General features: G+C 36.9%; 2 protein-coding genes across 5 annotated transcripts in view; both read right to left on the bottom strand.

Annotated features, from left to right (window-relative positions):
* Positions 1-2,869: 2,869 nt before the first annotated feature.
* C7H5orf24 (chromosome 7 C5orf24 homolog) lies at positions 2,870-12,950 on the bottom strand. 2 transcript variants are annotated; one of them, XM_086411667.1, is made up of 3 exons: positions 12,691-12,950; positions 6,980-7,409; positions 2,870-5,259 (listed from the first exon to the last, which is right to left on the bottom strand). In XM_086411667.1, the coding sequence occupies exons 2-3, from the start codon at positions 7,404-7,406 to the stop codon at positions 5,219-5,221; spliced, it is 468 nt and encodes a 155-aa protein (XP_086267793.1). In that variant the 5' UTR covers positions 7,407-7,409; positions 12,691-12,950; the 3' UTR covers positions 2,870-5,218. The 2 variants fall into 2 exon arrangements, with proteins under 2 accessions (XP_086267793.1, XP_086267792.1); XM_086411666.1 differs by having other exon boundaries at positions 2,870-7,409.
* Positions 12,951-19,084: 6,134 nt separating this feature from the next.
* DDX46 (DEAD-box helicase 46) overlaps positions 19,085-21,920 on the bottom strand; it is a 52,326-nt gene continuing 49,490 nt past the window's right edge. For all 3 annotated transcript variants that reach the window (XM_086411615.1, XM_086411616.1, XM_086411617.1), the window contains 2 exons: positions 21,424-21,497; positions 19,085-20,213 (listed from right to left, as the gene is read on the bottom strand). In XM_086411615.1, coding sequence (XP_086267741.1) covers positions 20,166-20,213; positions 21,424-21,497 — 122 coding nt within the window. In that variant the 3' untranslated portion in view covers positions 19,085-20,165. The remainder of the gene's footprint in view (positions 20,214-21,423; positions 21,498-21,920) is intronic.

Raw genomic sequence — 21,920 nt, 5'->3', positions numbered from 1 at the left:
ACTTACCCAGTGGTGAGCAGAATTTTAAGAGCTCCAGTTCTACACAGGTTCAGATGCTGACTCTTATCACTTACTGGGTGTCGTGACTCTGGGTCAATTACTTAACCTCTCTGAGATTCAAGCTTTCTTACCAGTAAAGGGATATTCCAACTCATGAGCACCTTCGGTAGAACTGCAATGGTTTAATGAAATAAATCATGTAAAGTATTTTTTATGGCAAGCATGTACTGCTGCTGCTGCTAAGTTACGTCAGTCATGTCCGACTCTGTGCAACCCCATAGACGGCAGCCCACCAGGCTCCCCCATCCCTGGGATTCTCCAGGCAAGAACATTGGAGTGGGTTGCCATTTCCCTCTCCAAAGAATGAAAGTGAAAAGTGAAAGTGAAGTCGCTCAGTCATGTCCGACTCAGCGACCCCATGGACTGAAGCCTACCAGGCTCCTCCATCCATGGGATTTTCCAGGCAAAAGTACTGGAGTGGGTTGCCATTGCCTTCTCCAAAGCATGTACAAAAAAGCCATTATTACCGTACCCACTATTCTTTCACTGTAGTAGGCTTTTGTATTTTGTTTTTTAGCAAAAATTTTTACTTGGCACTGACTTCAAAACAGCTTCAAGTTTAAGTGTGTAACCTCTTCCCATGCTATCATCAAATAAGCCACACTACAGTGTACCTACATTTGCTAACAGCTTACCAAAGAATTTAAGTCACTTCACTTCTGCCACTCTGATAATCTTAGAGAAATCAGGTATTAAAAGTACCTTTTACTTCACAACATATCTGTGATGCATATCTTAAAACACAAATGATATTCTGATGATGAAATCCTTATCAACCCAGAACAATGAAATCTGGGTGCTTGAAAAAGGGAAATGCACGGTGCCAACAGCTCCCCTTTCAGTCTCACATGCCTAGCGACAACTGTAACACTGCAAATATTTGTACCAGTATCTCAGATTCTGTTATAAAACTATCAAATGTCAATCGCTTTATATTTTTTAAGGGTTGTTCATGATTCTCACTCTGGCAACTGTTGGAATAAAAACCACAAGGATATTACTAATATTCATGGCAAAAACTCTAGGTCTAGGTAGTGAATGCAGACTGTCTTCTCTTCAACCTACAAATTTTCAATTAGATGACTTTTTCAACTGAATAGGATACTGATTTGCTGACAACTTGCCAGGGAATGAGAATTTTGGCAAATACAAACACAATGGACAAATGAATTTTTTATTATAAAACTATACAAAGAGCTATACAAAAAGTGGTGGAACTATAATTGTTGGTGAACAGTAAATAAGTGACCCTTTGGACCACAGTAAATGATCCACACTATGATGGTGTAGGAACATTTTCCTAGATGAGGAACAGTATACTATACTAAGTCACTTCAGTCGTGTCCGACTCTGCGTGACCCCTAGACGGCAGCCCACCAGGCTCCCCTGTCCCTGGGATTCTCCAGGCAAGAACACTGGAGTGGGTTGCCATTTTTTTCTCCAACGCATGAAAGTGAAAAGTGAAAGGCAAGTTGCTCAGTCGTGTCCGACTCTGAGCGACCCCATGGACTGCAGCCTACCAGGCTCCTCCATCCATGGGATTTTCCAGGCAAGAGTACTGGAGTGGGGTGCCATCGCCTTCACATTACAAGTAAAAGGACTTCAACAACTTGAGCAAAGTATACATAAAATCACTTCTAAATGTAATTTGAAGAATTTTTTTTAAAAAGCCATCACTGGACTTCCCTGGGGCCAGGGGTTGATTCTGTGCTTTTACTGTAGGGGGTGCAGGTTTGACTGGTCAGCCAAGTTCCACAGGCCACTCAGTGTGGCCAGAAAAAAAAAAAAAGCCATCACTTGCTTGGGTTTTGAAATTCGGCTTCAAATTGTATCTGTTGTTTCCTACTCCAATTTATCGTTCTTAGATAAGGAGGTGAGAAAACTTTTTCATTAACAGAGGGAAATAATCAGTAAATAATCTGGACTTTGCAGGACTTATGTCACAGCAATTCAACTCTGCTACTGTAGTCAAAAGCAGCCAGAGACAACTTGTAAACAAATGGGCATGGCTAGTCCAAAAACAGGCAGTGGGTCTTGGTTTGCCAACCTCTGTTCGAGATGATCTGTATGATTTGGAGAAAGCGGAAAAGGTAATTATATATTCCAATAATTAGGATTGAAGTATTTTTCTTTTTATATCTCCAATATTTGACAGTTATAAAATATGCACATGCTGCTATCCCTAAGGTTAACACTAAAAAATTAGCCATGTTTAATATCTAAACTTTTTTAAATTAAAAGGATCAATCACATTTAAATTTAAGCCTTTAGGGACTTCTTGGCAGCCCAGTAGTTAAGACTCTGAGTGGGGGCATAGGTTCGATCCCTGGTCGGGGAACTAAGATCCGACACACTACATGGTGCAGACAAGAGAGAAAAAAATTAAGCCTTTATTAGAACCATTAGTCTGAAGTATCTTGATAATTAGAAGAAAAGGAGATTCATTTATAGGTTAGAAGTTTAAATTACAATTATATAAATAATCACTATTTTGAAAAAAAAACAAAAATACAGAAAGGCAGATTTTAGGAATCACAACCCAACGAAAATACAAAATTACCAATCATAAAAGAGGTTTTAGCATTTACTTATTTTTTTATTTTTACTTTTTCAGCTGCGCTGCACAGCATGTGAGATCTTAGTTCCTTAACCAGGGATCGAACCCACACCCACTTAAACTAACCCACTCCTGCTCACAGTGGAAGCACAGAGTCTTAACCTCTGGACTGCCTGGGAAGTTCCCAGTTTTACCATTTATAATTACCCTATTTGGAAAATACTCTGCTAAGAAATAGAGTAGTAAACACAGTTGGTTTTGAAGTAATGACTTTATTAATAAATATACATCCATATGATGATGTAGATACAAATCATGAACACTACTCCATTCCCATACACATAATTGCACACGAGTAGCTCAAGTTCATGGACATAAAAACATACACAGTATCTATTCAGACTTTTTACAGCAGAGGACAGCGTGCTTATATCAGTTAATTGGTAATTATTTTCTCCATAATTATCTGTGGAAAAATGAAACTGTGAAACTAAAAGAATCAAAGTGGTCTGATTACTATAAATCACATACTTGATTTACTGTAGCATTAAATTTTCCAAAATTAAATACATTATATGTGAGAGAACAGATTTATCTACTTGGGGGGAGTAAGGGGAAAAAGCAAAGGAAAGATTTAGATACATCCTAGAGTTTAACAGCATATAGTTAAGATATAATAAAGAGAAAACCATAATAGCATCAAAACATATTATGTCAAAGGGAAAAAATGTTTCAAACAACTGTTGTGAATTCTTATGTTTTACTATATAGGGATCATAAAATTCTACTGCATATATAGACCATGACTGACAGAGTAGCAGTTATTGTCAACATCCCCTGAATTGTTCTTTTAAAGCTTCTTAGAATATAAAAGTTGGTTGTTTTTTTTTTTTCATTTAGCTCATATATTGGCTTTTCCTACATTGTATGAGTCACCTTTAACCTAATAAATGGACCCAGATGATTCCTTTTGCTCCTTAATTTAAAAAAAAGTTACTTATTTCATGAAAAAAATACATGTAAATTCACACAAACATCAGTTTGGAATTAATATTACCTTTACTACCTTAACAGATGCTTCTTTTAAAAGTAAATAAAAAATATAAAGAAGTTTTTAGTATAACTGAAACACTGATTTTTAAAACATCTCCAAATATTTAAAATTAACCAGATACCTATTTTTTTCCAATACAATGTGCTAATTTTTTTTAATATCCAGTGCAAAACTCCAAAGATAGTATCAAAATCATCCCACACTAAAGATTAGTTATGCAAAGTTATATCTGTCAAAAACTGAAAATTTCATCTGTATTAGCTCCTAATATGTTGACATAAGAATAAATAAGGCATGTTAAAATATTTTTTAAAGAAAAAAGTAAAGCAAACTTACTTGAATAGCAGATCATTTTCTGACCAACAGTTTAAATATAGAATAGTGAAACCTATTTTGTGAAGAACAGAATTACACAATACAAAATTAGCAATTTACCTTTCAAGGAACAAGTATACAGTGGGGGGGAAAAGCCAGTTTTCCCCAAATGATTATATTAAAGTATAAGGAATTGTTTAACATGCTATTTCAGTGTTTATCATGACAAGAGACAGTGTCAAAAGATTCACAACATAGTCTTTGTAGAGAAGTAAAAATATTTTCTATGTTAAGACTTTATTCATGTTATCACTTAGATGTCTTTCTCTTCAACATGGCACCAATAAACTGTTCACAAGGAGAAAAGGAAATAGAATAAGAAGATGCTCCTCAGCATACAGATCTAATACTCCAGGTAACTTCTCATAAAACAGAAAATTCAGCTTTCTAAATGGGGTTATCCAATCACTTTTTTTCCTGGAACATAGCTCCTGATATTAATAAAACACTGTTATGGACATAACTTCCTTTAGTTGATCTCTCCATTTCATTAACTTGTATATAAGATTCATCATACAATAATACATCTGCTTTATCTTCTGACACACAGCACAGCACCACTGAGTAGATGTGCTGGAGGATGGAGAAACGGGAGGGGAACAAGTATAGGAAAATGCAGCGAGAAAGGGCATGTTTAACAAAATCAGAAAAGAAAACAAAACTGAAAGGGAAACATCAAATGGGCACACTATGAAACACAATCACAACCAAACCCTTGACTATGATATATATAATTCTGTGGGAGAACATGAAATTAAACAACTGCTTTCAGGAATTCAAACGAGGACTTCTAAGCAGCCAACTGCTAAACATCATCTTCAGAAACAACTGAATGACAAATACATGATAAAAGTGGATGGATAAAAAAAAAAAAGTGGATGGATGAACACATGAATGGAGATGTAAGCATCTGTGTGTGTCAGAAATTATACTGTTCTAAGTAGATTTATATTAAAAGTTTTGTATTTTAAGCTTCTGCAAGAAGAAACTGTTATAGCAATTTAGCTGCCAGAATGTTACAACTAATTATGCAGTCATCCAACATTGCTCTCTATGGTTTGTGCAAAGCTAAAATTGTTGAGGTCACTGTCTTAGAAGCCAGTGCGCACACAGTCCCCACATAAAATGCAACCTCTTACTGTAAAGAACAGCATAAAGTCCAGCTCTTTGTGTCAGGCATCACTGGAACACCTGAAGGCTTGCTGCTTTTTTCCTGATAAAAAAGTTATGAAACATGACATCCATTTGCAACCAGAGTTTGCATTAACTGAGAGCAAACCCAAGCAACATAATATGCACCCTTTGAAAATTTTAATTTTCAAAGATTAAAAATCTGGGGGTCCTGCAAACCTACATTATAATTTCAAAGGCATTTAAGCTCACAAATACATACACAGTAACTTTAAAATTCAGTGGAATTTTTTTTTTCAAATCCAAAGTTTATAATAATCTATTTTATTTAGATCAAACTCAGAATAAATAAAAATGTATATTAACGAAGACTGCTTTCAAAAAGAGGGACTAGAGATATCCCTCTGTCCCTTCTATACATGTTTGCCCAATGTTTTTTTTCTTTCCTATCTTGCTTCTAAAGCAAAATCTGTTGGAAAAAATTTATTTTGGATGAAGTGGTCTCATTAGAGCTACGATGAGATTTTTAATTAAACTAATCAACATATTTCTTACATGTTTCATGCATAGACGGATTCCTATTTCTTAATATTTGGGTTCTGACAGTCAGAAAACTGCATCTTGTTTGTACCTTGTTTTACAGTCTACCATTCAATCTTTGTCCTTTGGTAGATATAGACCTGAAACCACAGTAAGTGCTAATGCAATGGGACAATTTATCAGAAACAATTAAAAAATATTTTTTAATAAATGAACATTATTAAACAGTGTTTTAAGCATAATGCTTTATAACTAAGTATATAAAAGGCAAAATGTATTAACTATAGCAACATGCAGACCTTAAGAATATTTCTTTTTCTATTATATTAAATATGCTATTCTCAGAATGCATTATATTTCACCAAAAATGTAATGTGCAGTTTTTATTAAAAAGTTTAATTTTTTTGTAAATATGAATTGTTTGTAGTGTTTGGTATACATGCTCTTAGGCAATTAAAAAATACACAACCTAAACATGGCTGAAAGGCAAATGCTAAAGAACTTTTAAAGGAATAATGGTTAAATCAATTAATGCCATGTAGATCAATAAATAAGAAACTGTTTAAACCTAGAACATTAAAAATAAGATTTTTAACATATGAAGTCTATGTAAATGCCAAAGCATATATCTGTGTCCTGTCTCATGAACATAAATGTTACCAAAAAATACCCTCCAGCCACTACCTCAAGTAATCCTGAATCATTAGTTTGCTTTGTTCCATCAGTTAAAAATACCTTAGATATTATCTTTATTATATTGTAAGCTAACTTCACAAACTAATAGGTATAATGGTTTCAATTATGTAGCACATAAAGCATTTAGAATGACAAAAAAATAGTAATAAAATGAGATACAACCATTAACTCTAAAGGAAAAGCAAAAACGATTTAGATAGGTGTTACACTTGAACCTATGTACAAATACAAAGTCACTGCTTATGCCTTGAGTGCATCCGTCAGCATATGACAGTTTCTGAGCAAAAGCAGGAAAAAAAAAAAAAATCAAATGGGAAAACAAATTTGGAAAGCCCAGGCCATATCATGTATGTCGAAATAAAACCAAGAAGCTTTGGGATTATCCACAATCTTCCTTCTAAACCTGGCCCTCCTTTCCTGCCTCATTCACTCATTGGGTGGCTTGATTTCGCTGCTGGTTTCCTCCACCCCATGAACAGCTCTACCATGTATCATAGGGTAAGGAAAAGCAGCAGTCCCACAGCCATAGCCAAGATCAGCAAGACGGGATAGAGCTTTAATGCTACCTGGAGGTCTCCCTGGGCTGACTTTGTATCCTGCAGCTTTAGTTGTACCCAAAGGCCTGCCTGGACTTGTTTTAAATCCAGCCGCTTTGGTGGTTCCCAGGGGTCTGCCTGTGCTGGTCCGGTATCCTGCTGATTTGGTGGTTCCTGAAGGCCGGCCACGCTTACCAGATCGGTTGAGATTTTTCTTTTTCTTTAGTTCATCTTTTATCTCTATGCTTCTGCCACCTGCAGTCTGCAAGTGTGTTTCATTTAATGGGTCTTGCCTCTGACAAACCATTGGTTTGTGGCTGACTGTGTGGCTGTATTTGTTTTGCTGGGAGGAATATATGTCAAACTGATCAGCAGCTCTCATGGCATCTTCATTGAGGCAGGAAGGTTTGCCAGGCCCACAAAAAGCTGGATTACTGCTGGCAACAGGATGCATCATTTTCTACCAAAAATAAAGGACAAATATGCGTAAATACACATATAAAAATACATATCTGAATGACAGCATTTAGTGGGAAAACAGTCAGTCTCCCAACAACTATGCAGGCTCTCTAAAATTAGCTGACAGGCAGAACTCCAGACCACTTATAAAACAAACACACACACATCAGCAGATTCAAAGATACTTCTTTTTTCTCAATTTAATCACCGGTAGGCATAAATGCCATGCAAGATAACTAACACCAGTACTGATTTAGTAGTCATAATGTTTTCTGCATAGGAATTAGAAAAGTGTGTATGCAAAATCTGTTATATGTAGGTTTTTCTTTTCTAGATTAAGTCTGAAAAAAGATAATAAAGATAAGAACTGTTATTAATATGATACTTTTTTTCCTTTAGTTTCTTTAACATTCTTAGAATGTCTTCCTTTGGCCTTTCATTATATTTCCCACATGTATACTTTAGATCCAGCCAGTTTTCAAAGGTGGATGCTTCTTCAGCATTATCATAATTTATTATTTATACAAAATCCTGAGTATATGTTACACTGTATAAAGACAGAATGTGCCAAAGAACACAATCTGTTGGCCGTAGGCACTGACTCCCTTCAAACTGTTCTATCCAAACAGGAGGCAGCACCAACAACTGAAACAACTGAAGCTTATACTAAAAAATATGTGTAACAATCATAATAAAATACTTTTTAAAGTGTGGTTATCAAGACGAAATGCTGAATATTCAACACTGCTTTGTCCCTGGCCATAAATATGACATGAATCTTTTCCCCTTATAAGAGCTCTGTAACTAACAGCCCAACGACTCTATTTTGTCTGTGAAACATCCCTGTGAATTGTTTTTTATTTAAAGGCTGTAATATGACCACCACAATGACAAGTCAGCTTTAAATAGCCACATCATTTAGAAACACAGAAAAAGAGAATCTATACAGACTACAATATTATATTTCAATGAGGTTAAAAAAAAAAAAAGACATGGGTTTTAATTCATATTTAGGAAGAGTCACAAATGTCTATAAAGGTTCAGCCACAAGTTGTTAGATATTTGCCTGTACCTTTCATAAATGTAATAAAATTGCACCAAAACCCCAGTAATGAAAATAGTTACTCCAAGAGGCTAAAAACATATAATTAATGTGAGCCAAAACCACTGCAAATTTATTTCAATCATAAACCTAAAAGGAAATGGGAATCAAGTCAAAGAACTGAATTCAGTTACATTACTAAATATTTGCTAAAAATCAACAGATATAGAGCCATTTTCCAGCTAGCTTAAAAATCTTAACTACGAAGGAAAAACATTTACAATGAGAAGCTACTTGTTTATGGCAGAGCCTTATAGATCTGAGAACATAAAACAAGACTGGAACTAAACACAAATATTAAAAGGAGTAATTCCTCACTCATTCCCCAAGCATATAATGACAATGAGGTTATTAATTATCATTTCATTTGCTCAAATTCTAATTTCAGATAAGAAATAAGACTTCATCAAGATATGTTCCAAATGTAATACTATTAATTGAAAATTACCAGTTTTTGAGATCTTCTATGTGCCAGGTAATAAGTTTGGCACTACATCTCAACTCTATCATCACTACAACTCAGCTTTATGAGGAACATACTATTAGCTCTATTTTAACTTCAAGCAACTTGCCAGGGTCACACATTAGGAAACAGTAAAGCCAAATACAAATTCAGATAATGTGACTTTCGAATCAACAGGGTTTCTTCATAGGCACAGTTATTATTTGAGTCAGATAATTCTTCAGCTAGGGTGAAGGTGGGGGTATGTCCTGGGCATTTTAAGATGCTTAGCAGCATCCCTGCCCTCTACCCACTGCACTCCCTGGATGTCAGTTTCTATACCCTCCTCTTTTCCCTTTCAATTTGTAACAACCAAAATATTCTCCAGACATTGCCAAATATTCTCCGGGGAGGGGGTGCAGGGGACAAAATCTACCACCCATCATGAGAATCACTCAGCTATACTAAAATGAAAACACAAAAGTCAATTCAAAATACTTCTGCTGAGGACTTTTCTAGTGGTCCAGTGATAAAGAATCTGCCTGCCAATGCAGGAGACAAGGGTTTGATCACTGGCCCAGGAAGATTCCAATGCCATGGGCATCACAGGTACTGAGCCCACACCCTAGAGCCTGTGCTCAATAAGAAGTCTGGGCACTGCAGCTAGAGAGTAGCCCCCTCTCTGGCCATAACTAGAAAAAGCAACAAAGATCCAACGCAGCCAAAAATAAATAAATACTCCTGTCAAAATTTTTATTCAACTCTTAAGCTACTACCTCTTCAAATATCCACAAAACCTTTCTATTGATAACATCTACAACATCTAAATCAAATAGATTTGTTTTCCAAACTGAAGAAAAGCCATCGTTGGAATTTGTGAAGAGACCAACCACATTCCTCTTCCCTACAAATTATAAACTAATTGAGAAATATACACAGGACTTAGATAGGAATCAAACTACTACTTTATTGCCAATAAAACTGGACTAGAGACCACATGCAAATACAAAGAGAAACACACTAGAGCTCTGAGCAGACTGTAAGAGAAAAAGTGATCCCTTTCTCTTTTTTCCTGGTCATGCCTTGTGGCTTGGGCCACACAGCGAAAGCACGGAGTCTTAACCACTGGACCGCCAGGGAATTCCCAAAGCGACTTCTTTTTCAATTTTATTATTCAGAAATCACCCTGCTGAAAAGCTCTAGTGTAAACAGCCAGAAAAGTACCAGTCCTCTTCCACAGAAAGTACTGCCAGTAAGAGGAGAAAACGGTTTTTTTCCTACAATCTGTTACAATGTTTTATAGTTCATGCCTTTTAAGTTCCTATCACTAACCAAAACCTTCCCTCTGGACCTACTTCCCTTAGCTTCATTTCCTCTTAACATATTAGAACATTCATCACTATTATCACTATCAGGATATATAGTCTCAGCGTACATTATGTTTTAGGTTTTCAGAAGCAAGATTCTGCCATATATCCTTTATTCAGACACCAACACTGTTCAACCAACATTGAAGAAAAACACAACATTTAAACAGTAGACAGACAAAAAAAAAATTCACCCATCTTCAACTCCGTTAATCTTCTCAGGAATGTATGCATTTGGTTTGTATTATGCTTTTTTAATATTTAATTTATTTATCTGGCTGCTCCTGGTCGTAATTGTGGCATGTAAAGTCTTAGTTGCTGTGGCATGTGGGATCTAGTCCCCCAACCAGAGATGAAGTTAGGTCCTCTGCTTTGGGAGCACTGAGTTCCAGCCACTGGACCACCAGGGAAGTCCCGGTGTGTATTACGTTAATTTACTGCTGATACAGCTCATTTTTAATAGAGGGCCAACTCCATGCAAAACAGTATTCTAAGAACCAGGTCACAAAACAGACAGAAGTAAAGTTGTTTATCCCAGGAAAGACAACAAGATACTTACTTAAAAGATTTCTAAAGACTAGTTTAGAAGGGCTCTATATTTTCCTTCCCCGCTAACACCAAAAAATCAGTACAATTCTCTCCTTACTCAATAATTAACAAGCTGGAAAATAAATTTACTATGACTGTTACCCATGTAAACAGTTACCTAAAAAAAAGAAATAGAGTTAAAACCAATCCTTCTCTACTTTCAGGAGTCAACTTTTTAAGATGGGAGTCAGCATCATTAGATCCTTCTGTGCACAATCGTCATACACATGAACATACACAGTGGTAGGTGCATGTTGAATCGATATGTTTGTACATAGTATGTACACATTCAAGCTTTAATTGTACACTTAACAATGCCTCCCTGGTCCCAGCTCAGGGCTCACCAGATAACTGTTCTTTCTTGACTCTTCGGATACTACAGTAGAGAGTTCACTGAAAGCAATGCAGGCCTCATTTCTTAAGAGAGTTAGAATAACTACTACATTTCTAGAAAGTTTGAACTGAATGAAATCCAAGACGACAGAACCAGACTGTGAAGACTAGCAAATAATTTTTTAAAATAGTTCACTGACTATAAGGGAATCAACTAAGAGCTTCTATATATTTTAACAATGACTAAATAAGAATTCTCTTTTTTCAAATATTTGTTTGGCTGTTCCAGGTCTTAGTTGTGGCATTCGCGAACTAATTCCCTGCCCAGGGATCGAACCGGACACGTGGAGTTGAGAGCATGGAATCTTAGCCACGGGACCACCTAAATCTGAATTCCTAAAGCATATGCTAAAACTTGCCATCCCTGAAGTTGTTTTACTGTGCATTTAACCCCCGAAGTCTTTTCGTGAGCTATTCTTTACAAACAATTCATTTTCCTTCTCCTGAATGTAGCAGTCATTATTGCCAACATAAAGAACTACAACTATTTTTAGTAACTTCAGAGCGTATTCATTTTTAAACATGGAGAAACTCGTCCTTTCAAGAAATCCAAGTTCCGCTCTCTTCTCAAGAGCAAACACATAATTCTGAGAGGTTTATTTCATGCCATTTGGCTTGTAACAACCATACAGAATCATACGCGATTTCATAATTCTAAATAAAAGTACATTTGTGAGCGACTTCACTCAGAAAATCTATTCAGCAAAGGCTAAAACAAATGCCAGTAGCCATGCACTCTGCCCCACCACGGAAAGTTTTGATACTAGAACAGAACATAAATAACGGCCTTCTTTGTCTTCTTTCTCCTCCTTAATTGTGCCCCACTGCGCAGTTTCCCCGGTGCCGGAATCCTTATTTGACAAGAGACGTGTAGAAATATATTACCTGTTGTGCCCGAAAGCGTATTTACTAGTGTATCAGCAATAACAACTTTGCAGGAGATATACGCCCACACTAGAGAAAGGGCTGTGTAGCCTCCGATAATCAAAATTGATAGCCCGCCGTCGTGCACCCGGAGTTCTGCAAGCTGCACAAGTCACAGGCTACTCCATCTAGATGTCCATCTCGAAGTCGGCAAGCATTAATTTAAAGTGGCGGGGAGAGAAGTGATTCTGACCTCCCGAAGAAAAGAAAGGGTGACCCCTCCCCCCGCCGCAAGAGGAATTTCCCCCCAATAATGGCTTCAAGCCCAGGGAAGAGCAGGCTACAAACCGGGGCCCCTCCTCTCGCTCCGGGCTAGGCCAGAGCCCCTTCTCAGGCGCGGGTTGGAGACCTCTTCTCACCAGCTGGCTAGGCCTTCATTCTGGCCCTCTCCTTGCCTTCTCCATGAGCACCCGCCGCCCAGACTCTGTCCCCGGCCCTTCTGACAAACCCCCGCTCGTCTACTTACCTCAGCCGCTACTAGCCCGGCCCCTCAGCGTGCCCAGGGGCTGCCCATCGGCTGGAAACCTCACGCTGGCGCCGCTCCTTTCCCAGCCCGACGCCTCTATACTGCGCTGAGAGCCCGAGACGGACAGAAAAGCAGGGAGGGCGTTGGCGGCGAAGTGGACGCTGGTTTCCAGCTCCCACCGCAGCCACCGCTCACAGATCTGCCCCGGACGCAGGAGGAAGAGGCCGCCACAGCCCCGTAGAGCGAGGTGCGGCGTGCGCGAGCTCGCGAGTACCGCGCACGCACACGCACGACGCGAGACCCAATCTCCCGCCGAGGACCAGCACGCAAACCTGGGGAAGAGTAGCCCAGGGAGCCTGGCTGCGCTTGCGCGGCAAGAAGACGGCAGGAGGCGGGGCTTAGGCTGGAGCTACTTAGGCTCTGGTGCAGATCGCGCTCTCAAAAGGCTAAAAACTTCGTGGATTTCATGGCACTTCAGTGATACTGGATCTATTACTGACCCCATTTTTCAAATTAGAGGACTAATAAATGGTGGAGCTAGGATTTGCACCCAGCATCCTTTGGCAAAAAGATTGCCTTATTGTTCTAGGCGCTGCCCAAAGTACATTGACAGGACAAGCCTAAAAGTTACTTATGGATGGGCGGGGTGAGGTCTCCACTTGGAAATATTAATAAAATGGGGAATATTCAAATAATGAGGTGTTTGAGCTCTCCGTCTTAGGATCATGTAATAATGAAGTCTCATTTTGTGAGGCTAACTTTAAAGGTTAATAATGTTTTTATGTCCATGATCTCCTCTGAATTACCATATTCTTCATTCCACCATCACAGGAAGGAATAAGACAGCTAGTTCGCTTACAAGATCTCCATTTATGTAGCTACTGCAAGATTTCTGACTTATGGGTCACCCCATACAAGCCAACTTAGCAAACGGTATTAGTTTCCCCAGTTCTTCCGTCAGTTAATTCAAAGATGTCAGAAAGGGGAGGATTTAGAATTAGGAAGGCTGCTGTGCAGAAGATACATATTTTTAAAAGCATGGTTGTTTTATGTTTTAAAATATTTTTCCCAGCCATGCCAGGCTGCTTCCAGGTTCCTAATTCCCCAACCAGGGATTGAACCCAGACTCAGCAGTGAAAGCGTGGAGTCCTAATCACTGGACCACCAGAGGATTCCCAGGAAGGCAATTTTTCTGACAGTGTGGCAAAAGCCAGAGGCAGGTACTTGACCCTTTTGCCCATGCAATGAACACTGTTTTAAGGATATAATTCTTAGCAATGACTTGTACCATGAGTCAGCATTTGGCCCAGTGGTGCTGCCAGTAGGAAATAAAGGAAGAGTAACAACTTTTCTGGGTGAACACACAAGGAGGAACATGGCAGGCTACAGTCCATCGAATCACAAGAGCAGGACATGACTTAGCAACTAAACAAGACAACAGCAGCAACAATACAAACCAGGAGGCAAACCAAACACAGTACACAGAACAGGCAAGCTCAATCATTTTCTGGCAAGCAGGGTTCTGTAACAAGATTCGAACTCTCAATCTAATTAATCCTATAAAATACTAGAAAACAGGACTGATCATATTAGTATTGTTCACATATAAAAGAAAAATACCAACATAGAAAACAACTAAAATATATACATGGATTTTAGGGCACATGAAGTAGCCTTCCAAAGACTTTTTAAAAACAAGTTTTCTCTAAGCAAGATTTTTTATTTTTGAAAGGGAAATATAAGAATGCACTGTAAGGGAAATATAAGAATGCACTGTAGTGCTGCCATACCATGACTTTTCCAGATCCTTAATTTTTGTAATTTTAACTTTCAACCAAAATGGCATTTGTACATAAAACTACTTAAGAAGAAAACTTGTCAATGCCCTGGTGGTCCAGTGCTAAGGACTCTTGCATTGCTGAGGGCCTTGGTTCAATCCCTGGTAGGGGAACTAAGCTCCCCACAAGTCGTGAGTTATGGCCAAAAGGAAATTTTCATTATCAGTAAGGTCAAATGATTTGCAGGCCCAATGGAGAAGCAGACAGAGGAACATAGGAAGTCAGACATTCCCAGGTTTGGGACCTTGGACAGTATGTGCGCGTGCATGCCTGTGGGTGTATATGCACACGTGCATACACATACTCAGTCACAGCCCACCAGGCTCCTCGGTCCATGGGATTTTTCAGGCAAGAATACTGGAGCAGGATGCCATTTTGTCCTTCAGGGGATCTTTCCCACCTAGACAGATTGTGTCTCCTGCACTGGCAGGCGGATTCTTTACTATTGAGCTGCCTGGGAAGCCATGGTACCTTGGACGAGTCACTGCTTTTTCCAAATGTTTCCATATGTGTGAAATGAAGATAATGTCAAAGTACTAAGAATACAGGACAGACATAGTCCCAAACCTCAAGAAGCTTACCTTCTGGTGTAGCAGACAAAAATGCAAATAATCAAAATACAGTGTTAAAAGCAATGATCTGGTATTTTCAGATAATTATCTCAAGTTGGTCTTAATGAGGTACTGTAGTACACATAACATGGTAGAATGTACAACTAGTGCTGAATATAGAGGCTTTTTCAAGAGCATTTATCCTCACTTCATTTGTAAAAAGAGTACACTTAAAATTGTCACACTATTTGACTTATATCCAAACATTTCTTCTTCAAAAGTGTACACCTGTGAAATACAATTTGGACTCAATTCAACATTTTGCATTCCTTCTCCAACAGCCTCAACCTGGCCCAGAATAGGCCAGTCATATAGGCAAACCATCATGATAAATGGTGACTGTATACATGCGAAAAGGCCAATAAAGGAATATTCAAATAGAGTGGGAACCAGCTGCCACTTAAAGACCTTTCAATTAAAGCAACAAGTCCTCTAAAATGCTATTCATTTGAACTGAAAGATATCTATAGGAAAAATGAATTTCATTTTCTAGATTTTAGTTTATCAGTAGTCAATGACTGTCCTTGCTAGTATACACCATATAGCAACACTGAAAGATATAGCAATACACAAAGAAAACTTCAGAAAATGCCCTCCCATACACCCATTGCAGTAAGAATACTAATTATTTAGGCACTGTTTTTATATGCTTTAATGATTTACATGTATTATTTCATTTCATCCTCACAAAAATCCTGAAATAGGTATTACTGTAATCTTTTATGTGAAAAAAGACATTTTAAAGCATTTAAGCAACTTGCCAAAGGTTGTCCAAGTGTCCCCCATATGTGAATTTACTTATAATTATGTATATGAACCATTATACTAAACTGTAATATTATACTTGATATATCATGTAATAACATAAAATCTACTCAAAAAATTCAAAGGATGAGATTTTAAAAATGAAATACAAACAGAGGCTCTGGTATTTTCTCCTTGTTTTCCAATAGCTTACTGTGACCCACTTTGGAGACCACTGCTTTAGATAATAGCTAGTCAAAACCCAAGAACAAAGCAAAGTGAAGATTATCAGTGGCTTTCAAATCTGAGTATATATCACAGAATCATTACCATCCCAGACACACTTACAATAGCAACCCTAGACTTTTTTACAGTTACAGAGGAACCTGTGTTTTCTTTAAGGGCATCTCTCCCGTTTTTCCATAGAGCTTTCCAAATCTGAGATTTAGGCTGAGGACTGGCCTGGGGGATGGCAAGGATTCTTCCAGAAGTCTACAGTACAACTCTGGGAATCTCAGCTCCCAGGAGACTCCCTCAGGCAAAGGCATGGAAAGAAAACATTACCTTCAATATTACCTTGACATGGCTGGACATGGGCACCTGAGAGCCTCCTAGAAATTCAGGAATAAAGGCCAAGGACACTTTTAACACTCAAGGCTGCTGGAACTGCCAGGAGTTGATAGGCTGCAAAAAATTCACCTACTACCAAATTACATGCTTTTGCTGTGGACAAAGAACATTTTTCATACCGAATCCTCACATATTCTTTATTCCATAATAAGTGAAATCGTGAAAACAGACTAATATCCAAAACGCATTATTTCCATATATTGAAGACAATTAGGATTTTCTTAAATTCTGCAACTCTAGGCTTTATAGTAATCCTGGTGATATCTGAGAGAGTAACTCTGAGTTCTAGTTTTCCAAAGGGGTTAGAACTTTTTAATTTCACATTTTTTTCCCTCCAAAAGAATTTGTTAATGCAAATTTAGAATTTCTTTTTAAAGGTCTGAGGTTCAACATCATGAACTTCTATAAGCTTATGCCGTATCTGGAAGAGGACAAGGTCAAGAAAAATAATCATAACTAAATGTTTCACCTATCGTGTGACTTGACAGTATGCACTTATATATCAGTTTGGCCATAAAGAGCCAGAAAGGTGAGACCACTGATACTGCAGTGGGGACATGGACAGAATTCGTTTACTTACACTTTTCTTTCCATATTTCTACTTGGACTCCTGCTCAAATTAAATTATAAGTTGCTACAGAAAAAAAAGGACCTTCAAATATCTGCAATTGGTAATACTGCAGATACATCAGGGATCTTTACCTAGTAACAGAAATGCAGAGCTGGCCTAAGAGTACAGCATATGTTTCAATAAGTAATGTGTGAGATGCTGCTATATTCCAAGCCAAATGCCTCACTCCGGAGAGATTTTATTAAGGTTTTCGGGTAGTTACAACACCTAAACTGAGTACAATGTTAAGACATTCCCTCTACCTCTCAACACACATTCATTTGGTCTCTTTCTCTTTATATTTACACATATATCTTTTTAAAAGATTAACTTCAGTTTTTCATGCCAGAGCAGAAAGCATAAAAAAAATCAATAGATTCTGATTCTTATATAAAACTATGTACCAAAATGTGAAGAACTGGAAGCTCCAGACTCAATTCTTAGAGGAAAAGGATTCTCATGGATCACATTGGGCTAGCCACTCAGAATTTATGCCTGCTATAAGAACTCAGCATCTGTCATCTATAAATGAGCAAAATGGGGCTAAATAAATAAAACATAGTTGTTTACCCTGAATTTTATTTCAATTACCATTTTCCCCTCAACTTCTATCTCAAACAAGTGCTAAGTTATCTGCCACTTAAGGACATTAGCTGGTGGTTTTATAAAGCAAAGCAAGGCATCATAGGAAAAAGAGGTCACACAAAACCAAGTTATAACTTAGAGGCTTTGCTCTCTAGGCTATGATTTTTAAGGTGCTGGTGAATTACTTGGAAGTGGACTCCACAGCTGGCTTCATGGGATTTATAAACCCCAGGCATTCAAGAGCTGGTTCTGCTCAAACAAAGGAAAACTTCTTTGCATGTAGGATCTACCTCCTTCAAAAGAACTGCAGTCTGACTCCCAGCTGAACACCTTGGCATACCGACAAGGCTGGTAAGATACAAAATATATCAGATAATAAAGTGTCTGAAAGGAGTTGGAGAGAATCTAGCCATTATCATTTCATTCTGTATTCCCACTGTTTAAGAATGAGCGTCACTGTGATAAAACACCAACTGGAACATGCACCATTTCACCTACAGCCTATCTCATGCCAAATACAAACACCATCAAAGGTTAGGAGGCTTCTTTAGCAAGGTATTTTTGGATAGAACTATGTATTTTGGGTTGTGAGAATTTTTTAATAGAGTATAATACAATACTTCTCTCACATGCCTAGCAATGTAAACAAAATTAGACATGCAGCAATAAACATCAGCAAAGATAATTTTAGGAAAATGCAGGCTAACTTTATTTTATAAGGAATTTAAAAAACATGAGCAAATATTGATATTGCATTTTTTAAAAAACAAATTAATCTGTACGTCATTCAAGTTTTAAAAATCAAAGAGTCAATGTGACACTAAAAAATGTAGTAACAAAGAAATGTGCTTCATTTTAACAAAATACTATCAGTGGCTTATGACAACTAGATGTACAAACATAAAGGTAATAATACTAAAATGATGTAAAACTCTGAATCTCAAAGTGATGGAGCAGGCTGAAGGGAGCACCAATTGCCATCACTGTGGGCCTGTGACATAGTCTATCAAAGGAAACAAACTATCACTAAGTAATAAAAATAAGGATATAAATAAATGGTGGGGGTGGAGGAGCCCAAGATGCCTAAAATTTTAGAGAAAATGGTTTATTTGATTCTAATGTTACATGTGTTTTATCTGTTTTCTTCCTCAAGTAAAAAAGTGGATATGTGAGAGATTCAAGAATATACCTGAGATTTTCAGTAACGATAACTTCAGATTGAGGAAATCATGACTGATACCTCCTGTCACTTTAACCATTTAATATACTATTGAAATGATTTAACAGCTATAATATGCTTTGGGTTTTTTCATTTTTAAAAGCGCTAAGTCAAAGCTACTTAAAGGAACTTCTGTATCTTTTAAGAAATACAACTATTTAATTCCTGAAAATTTTATTTTTTCAAAGAGTGACAACCATATCAAGTTCTAACACACCAGGACTCTTGAACATTAGGTGATCCAATTATCACAATTTAAATTAGGATACTCAGGAAATATATATCAAGGTTCAAAAATATAATTTATGATTCTTTATAAACTAAATTTCACTGAGAAATGCTTAAATTCTAAGTCTAAAATGTGGGTACCATGCTTTAAAAAAAAAAAAAAGAAAATTCACAACCTACTCAATAATCCTGAAGAAAAATCAGATTGGTAGGGTGTTTATATTATACAGATGTATAAATGAACACTTTAAAGGGGAAAAAACAATTATATTCATATTTACAGGTGACAAATCACTTTCACTTCAGGAAGATTAGAAAAGAGCTAGTAGCTAGGCACAGAGCCAGAGGTTGTGAAGGGAACCTAAAAGCAGTCAATACTAAAATTCTTAGCAGTTAGTAAAGGAATGCAAAAACTTCTTATACTACAAAACTTTAACTTTACATAACCAAAAAGCAGTCCAACTATGACCCTTATAAGATGATAAAAATTGAAACAAAAACTTTGAATCCATTTTGTAAAAATTCTATTGTAACATTCTTATATCCAGTTCATATTGTTCTACTGGAGTCAAGTAAGATTTAAGCTCAAGGTAGAGACACAAAATTAGAGAATTTCACCTTTTCTGAGGAGATGATCACAGTTTCATTGTAAGAAGATAAGGTGAACAACCCCTTAGCAACTTTTGTACTTTATTATCTTCAATGGAAAGTTCAAATATTTTAATTGTCTTAACTTCTGGAATATTACCCAGATAGTTAAAATATTGATATTTAAGTTTTACATTAAAGGACACTTTAATGAAAACAGGCCTGCTTTAAATAGAGTTTGATAATTCAGGGGGTACTTACGGAAAGAAGATTTGTTAACAAATACTGGTTTCTTATACTTAAAAAAAAAAATCAGCAAGACAGAATTTTAAAAATCTTAATTTAAAATACATTGTAAACTGAAGACAACAACTGCCACATTTATCACAGACCAGCACAGGTAAAAGTTTTTCCCAGATGTTTTATAAGACTTTGTATCTTCCTTTATTTGTTGGTTGGTATGAATTTTGCTACAGGAAAAAATAAAAGGTATATGATTAGTAAAAGGGAAAAAAAAAATATGTTAAGTAATTTCCTTTACAAACTTATACAAATATCATATATTTAAAATAAAGATATTATTTAGTGAGAAAGAAAGAACTATTTAACAATCATTTCCCTGTGTTCACTCAACTACTCCTTAATAAGGGTTCTGAACCAACTTAATGGTGGTAGCATTCTTTTTCTATCACTCCTTGGTAAAAGTCACTTGACTTAAAGTTTGTTTTTATTCTTTCCTCTTGCTTTGTTTACATTCCATTCTTTAAATTATTTTTATCCATCCAAAGAAATGTTCTGTAAGGGAAATTTTAGAAAAGCCCTAAAAAACACATTCTTTGTAAAGTTTCATTTCAAAGGATCCTCATCCCAACATACACACTGTAGGGAGAATTTACAAGAAGGTGTCTGCATCCTTTGGAAAGGTGGTCTATAAAAGGTCCATATCCAAAATCAAATTAAGTCCATACCTAAGTTTAAAACACTGACAAACACGTAAGTTTAAAAACAGTGGCAAAAATGTAGAGAAACTGAAATTTTCATACACTGCCAAAAGCAATGTAAACTGGTATAACTACTCCGAAAAATTATTTAGCAATACCAACTTAAAGCTAAACTATACATACCCTGTAACTAGCAATTCTACTTTACGGCATTTACTCAAAAGAAAAATATACTGAAGTGTACTACAGAGACGTGGAAGAATGTTCAGAGAAGCGTTATTCATAAAAACTCAAAACTAAAATGACCTCAAAATCTAAAACATAACTGTGGTAAATCCACAGGCTTAACTACTATATAGCCACAAAAATAACTGCTATATGTAAAAACATGGGTTGATTTCCTCAAGGTCATGTTGAGAGAAAGAACTTAAGATACAAAAGAGCCCACAGCATTTGATTCCACTTATATGGAGTTCAAAACTAGGCAAAACTAATCTATGATGTTGAAAGTCAGAAAGTCCCATTTGGGGGCGATGAATAACAACAAGGAGGAACATGAGCAGGGTTTCTGGGAGCCTGGTAATGTGCTCTATTTCCTCATCTGGGCAGTGATCACACCAGTGTGCTCAGTTTGTGAAAATTCATCAAACTATATCATCTGTCTATTTTGCTGTATTTATACTAAATGCTTAAATAAAACATTTATTAGAACAAACAAGTCCTTGAGGTTTTCACTCACCAATCGGATCAGTTCTTCTTTTATAAGCCTGGTGATTTCTGCCTTCGCTTTCTGCACAGCCAGTTCATTGGCACCTGGTGAGTGAGTGGACAACATTATTCATATTACTGGAATTACACTGGATGTTTATCCACCTCATTGAGATCCAGTAGAAACACTGTAGGTGACTTTCAGGAACACTGTACTACTTGCCAAGAAAAGTCTTTCAATATCTGGTGGAATATCATCTACATTGTATCATGGCTACTTATTACTTTCAGAGTTTCAAATGTAACCACTGAGCTTAGTGCTTAGAGGGTTAAGGTTAGTGAAGTACTAGTGTTATAAGTTCTTGGTATATTGGTATGCAAAGAAAAAATGATTTGCAATTTGTCCAAAATAGAAGAAAAAGGAAAAGTAAAATACACCTTCTTAGGTTCAGTTATTTAACAAACACTTATTGGATGTTTATTATGTTCTTTAAAGTCAGCAAATGTTTCAGAAATGTGTCATCTGAA

The sequence above is a fragment of the Bos grunniens genome, chromosome 7 (assembly GCF_055505025.1).
Source record: "Bos grunniens cultivar Pamir isolate PY7600 chromosome 7, Bosgru_T2T1.0, whole genome shotgun sequence".
Lineage (NCBI taxonomy): Eukaryota > Metazoa > Chordata > Mammalia > Artiodactyla > Bovidae > Bos > Bos grunniens.
Note: the sequence above shows the minus strand (reverse complement) of the source record. Positions and strands in the feature narration are given on the sequence as shown.

What these genes read in the sequence shown, in the direction of transcription:
- C7H5orf24 (XM_086411666.1), bottom strand. Translation starts at nt 7,406, where the DNA reads ATGATGCATCCTGTTGCCAGCAGTAATCCAGCTTTTTGTGGGCCTGGC.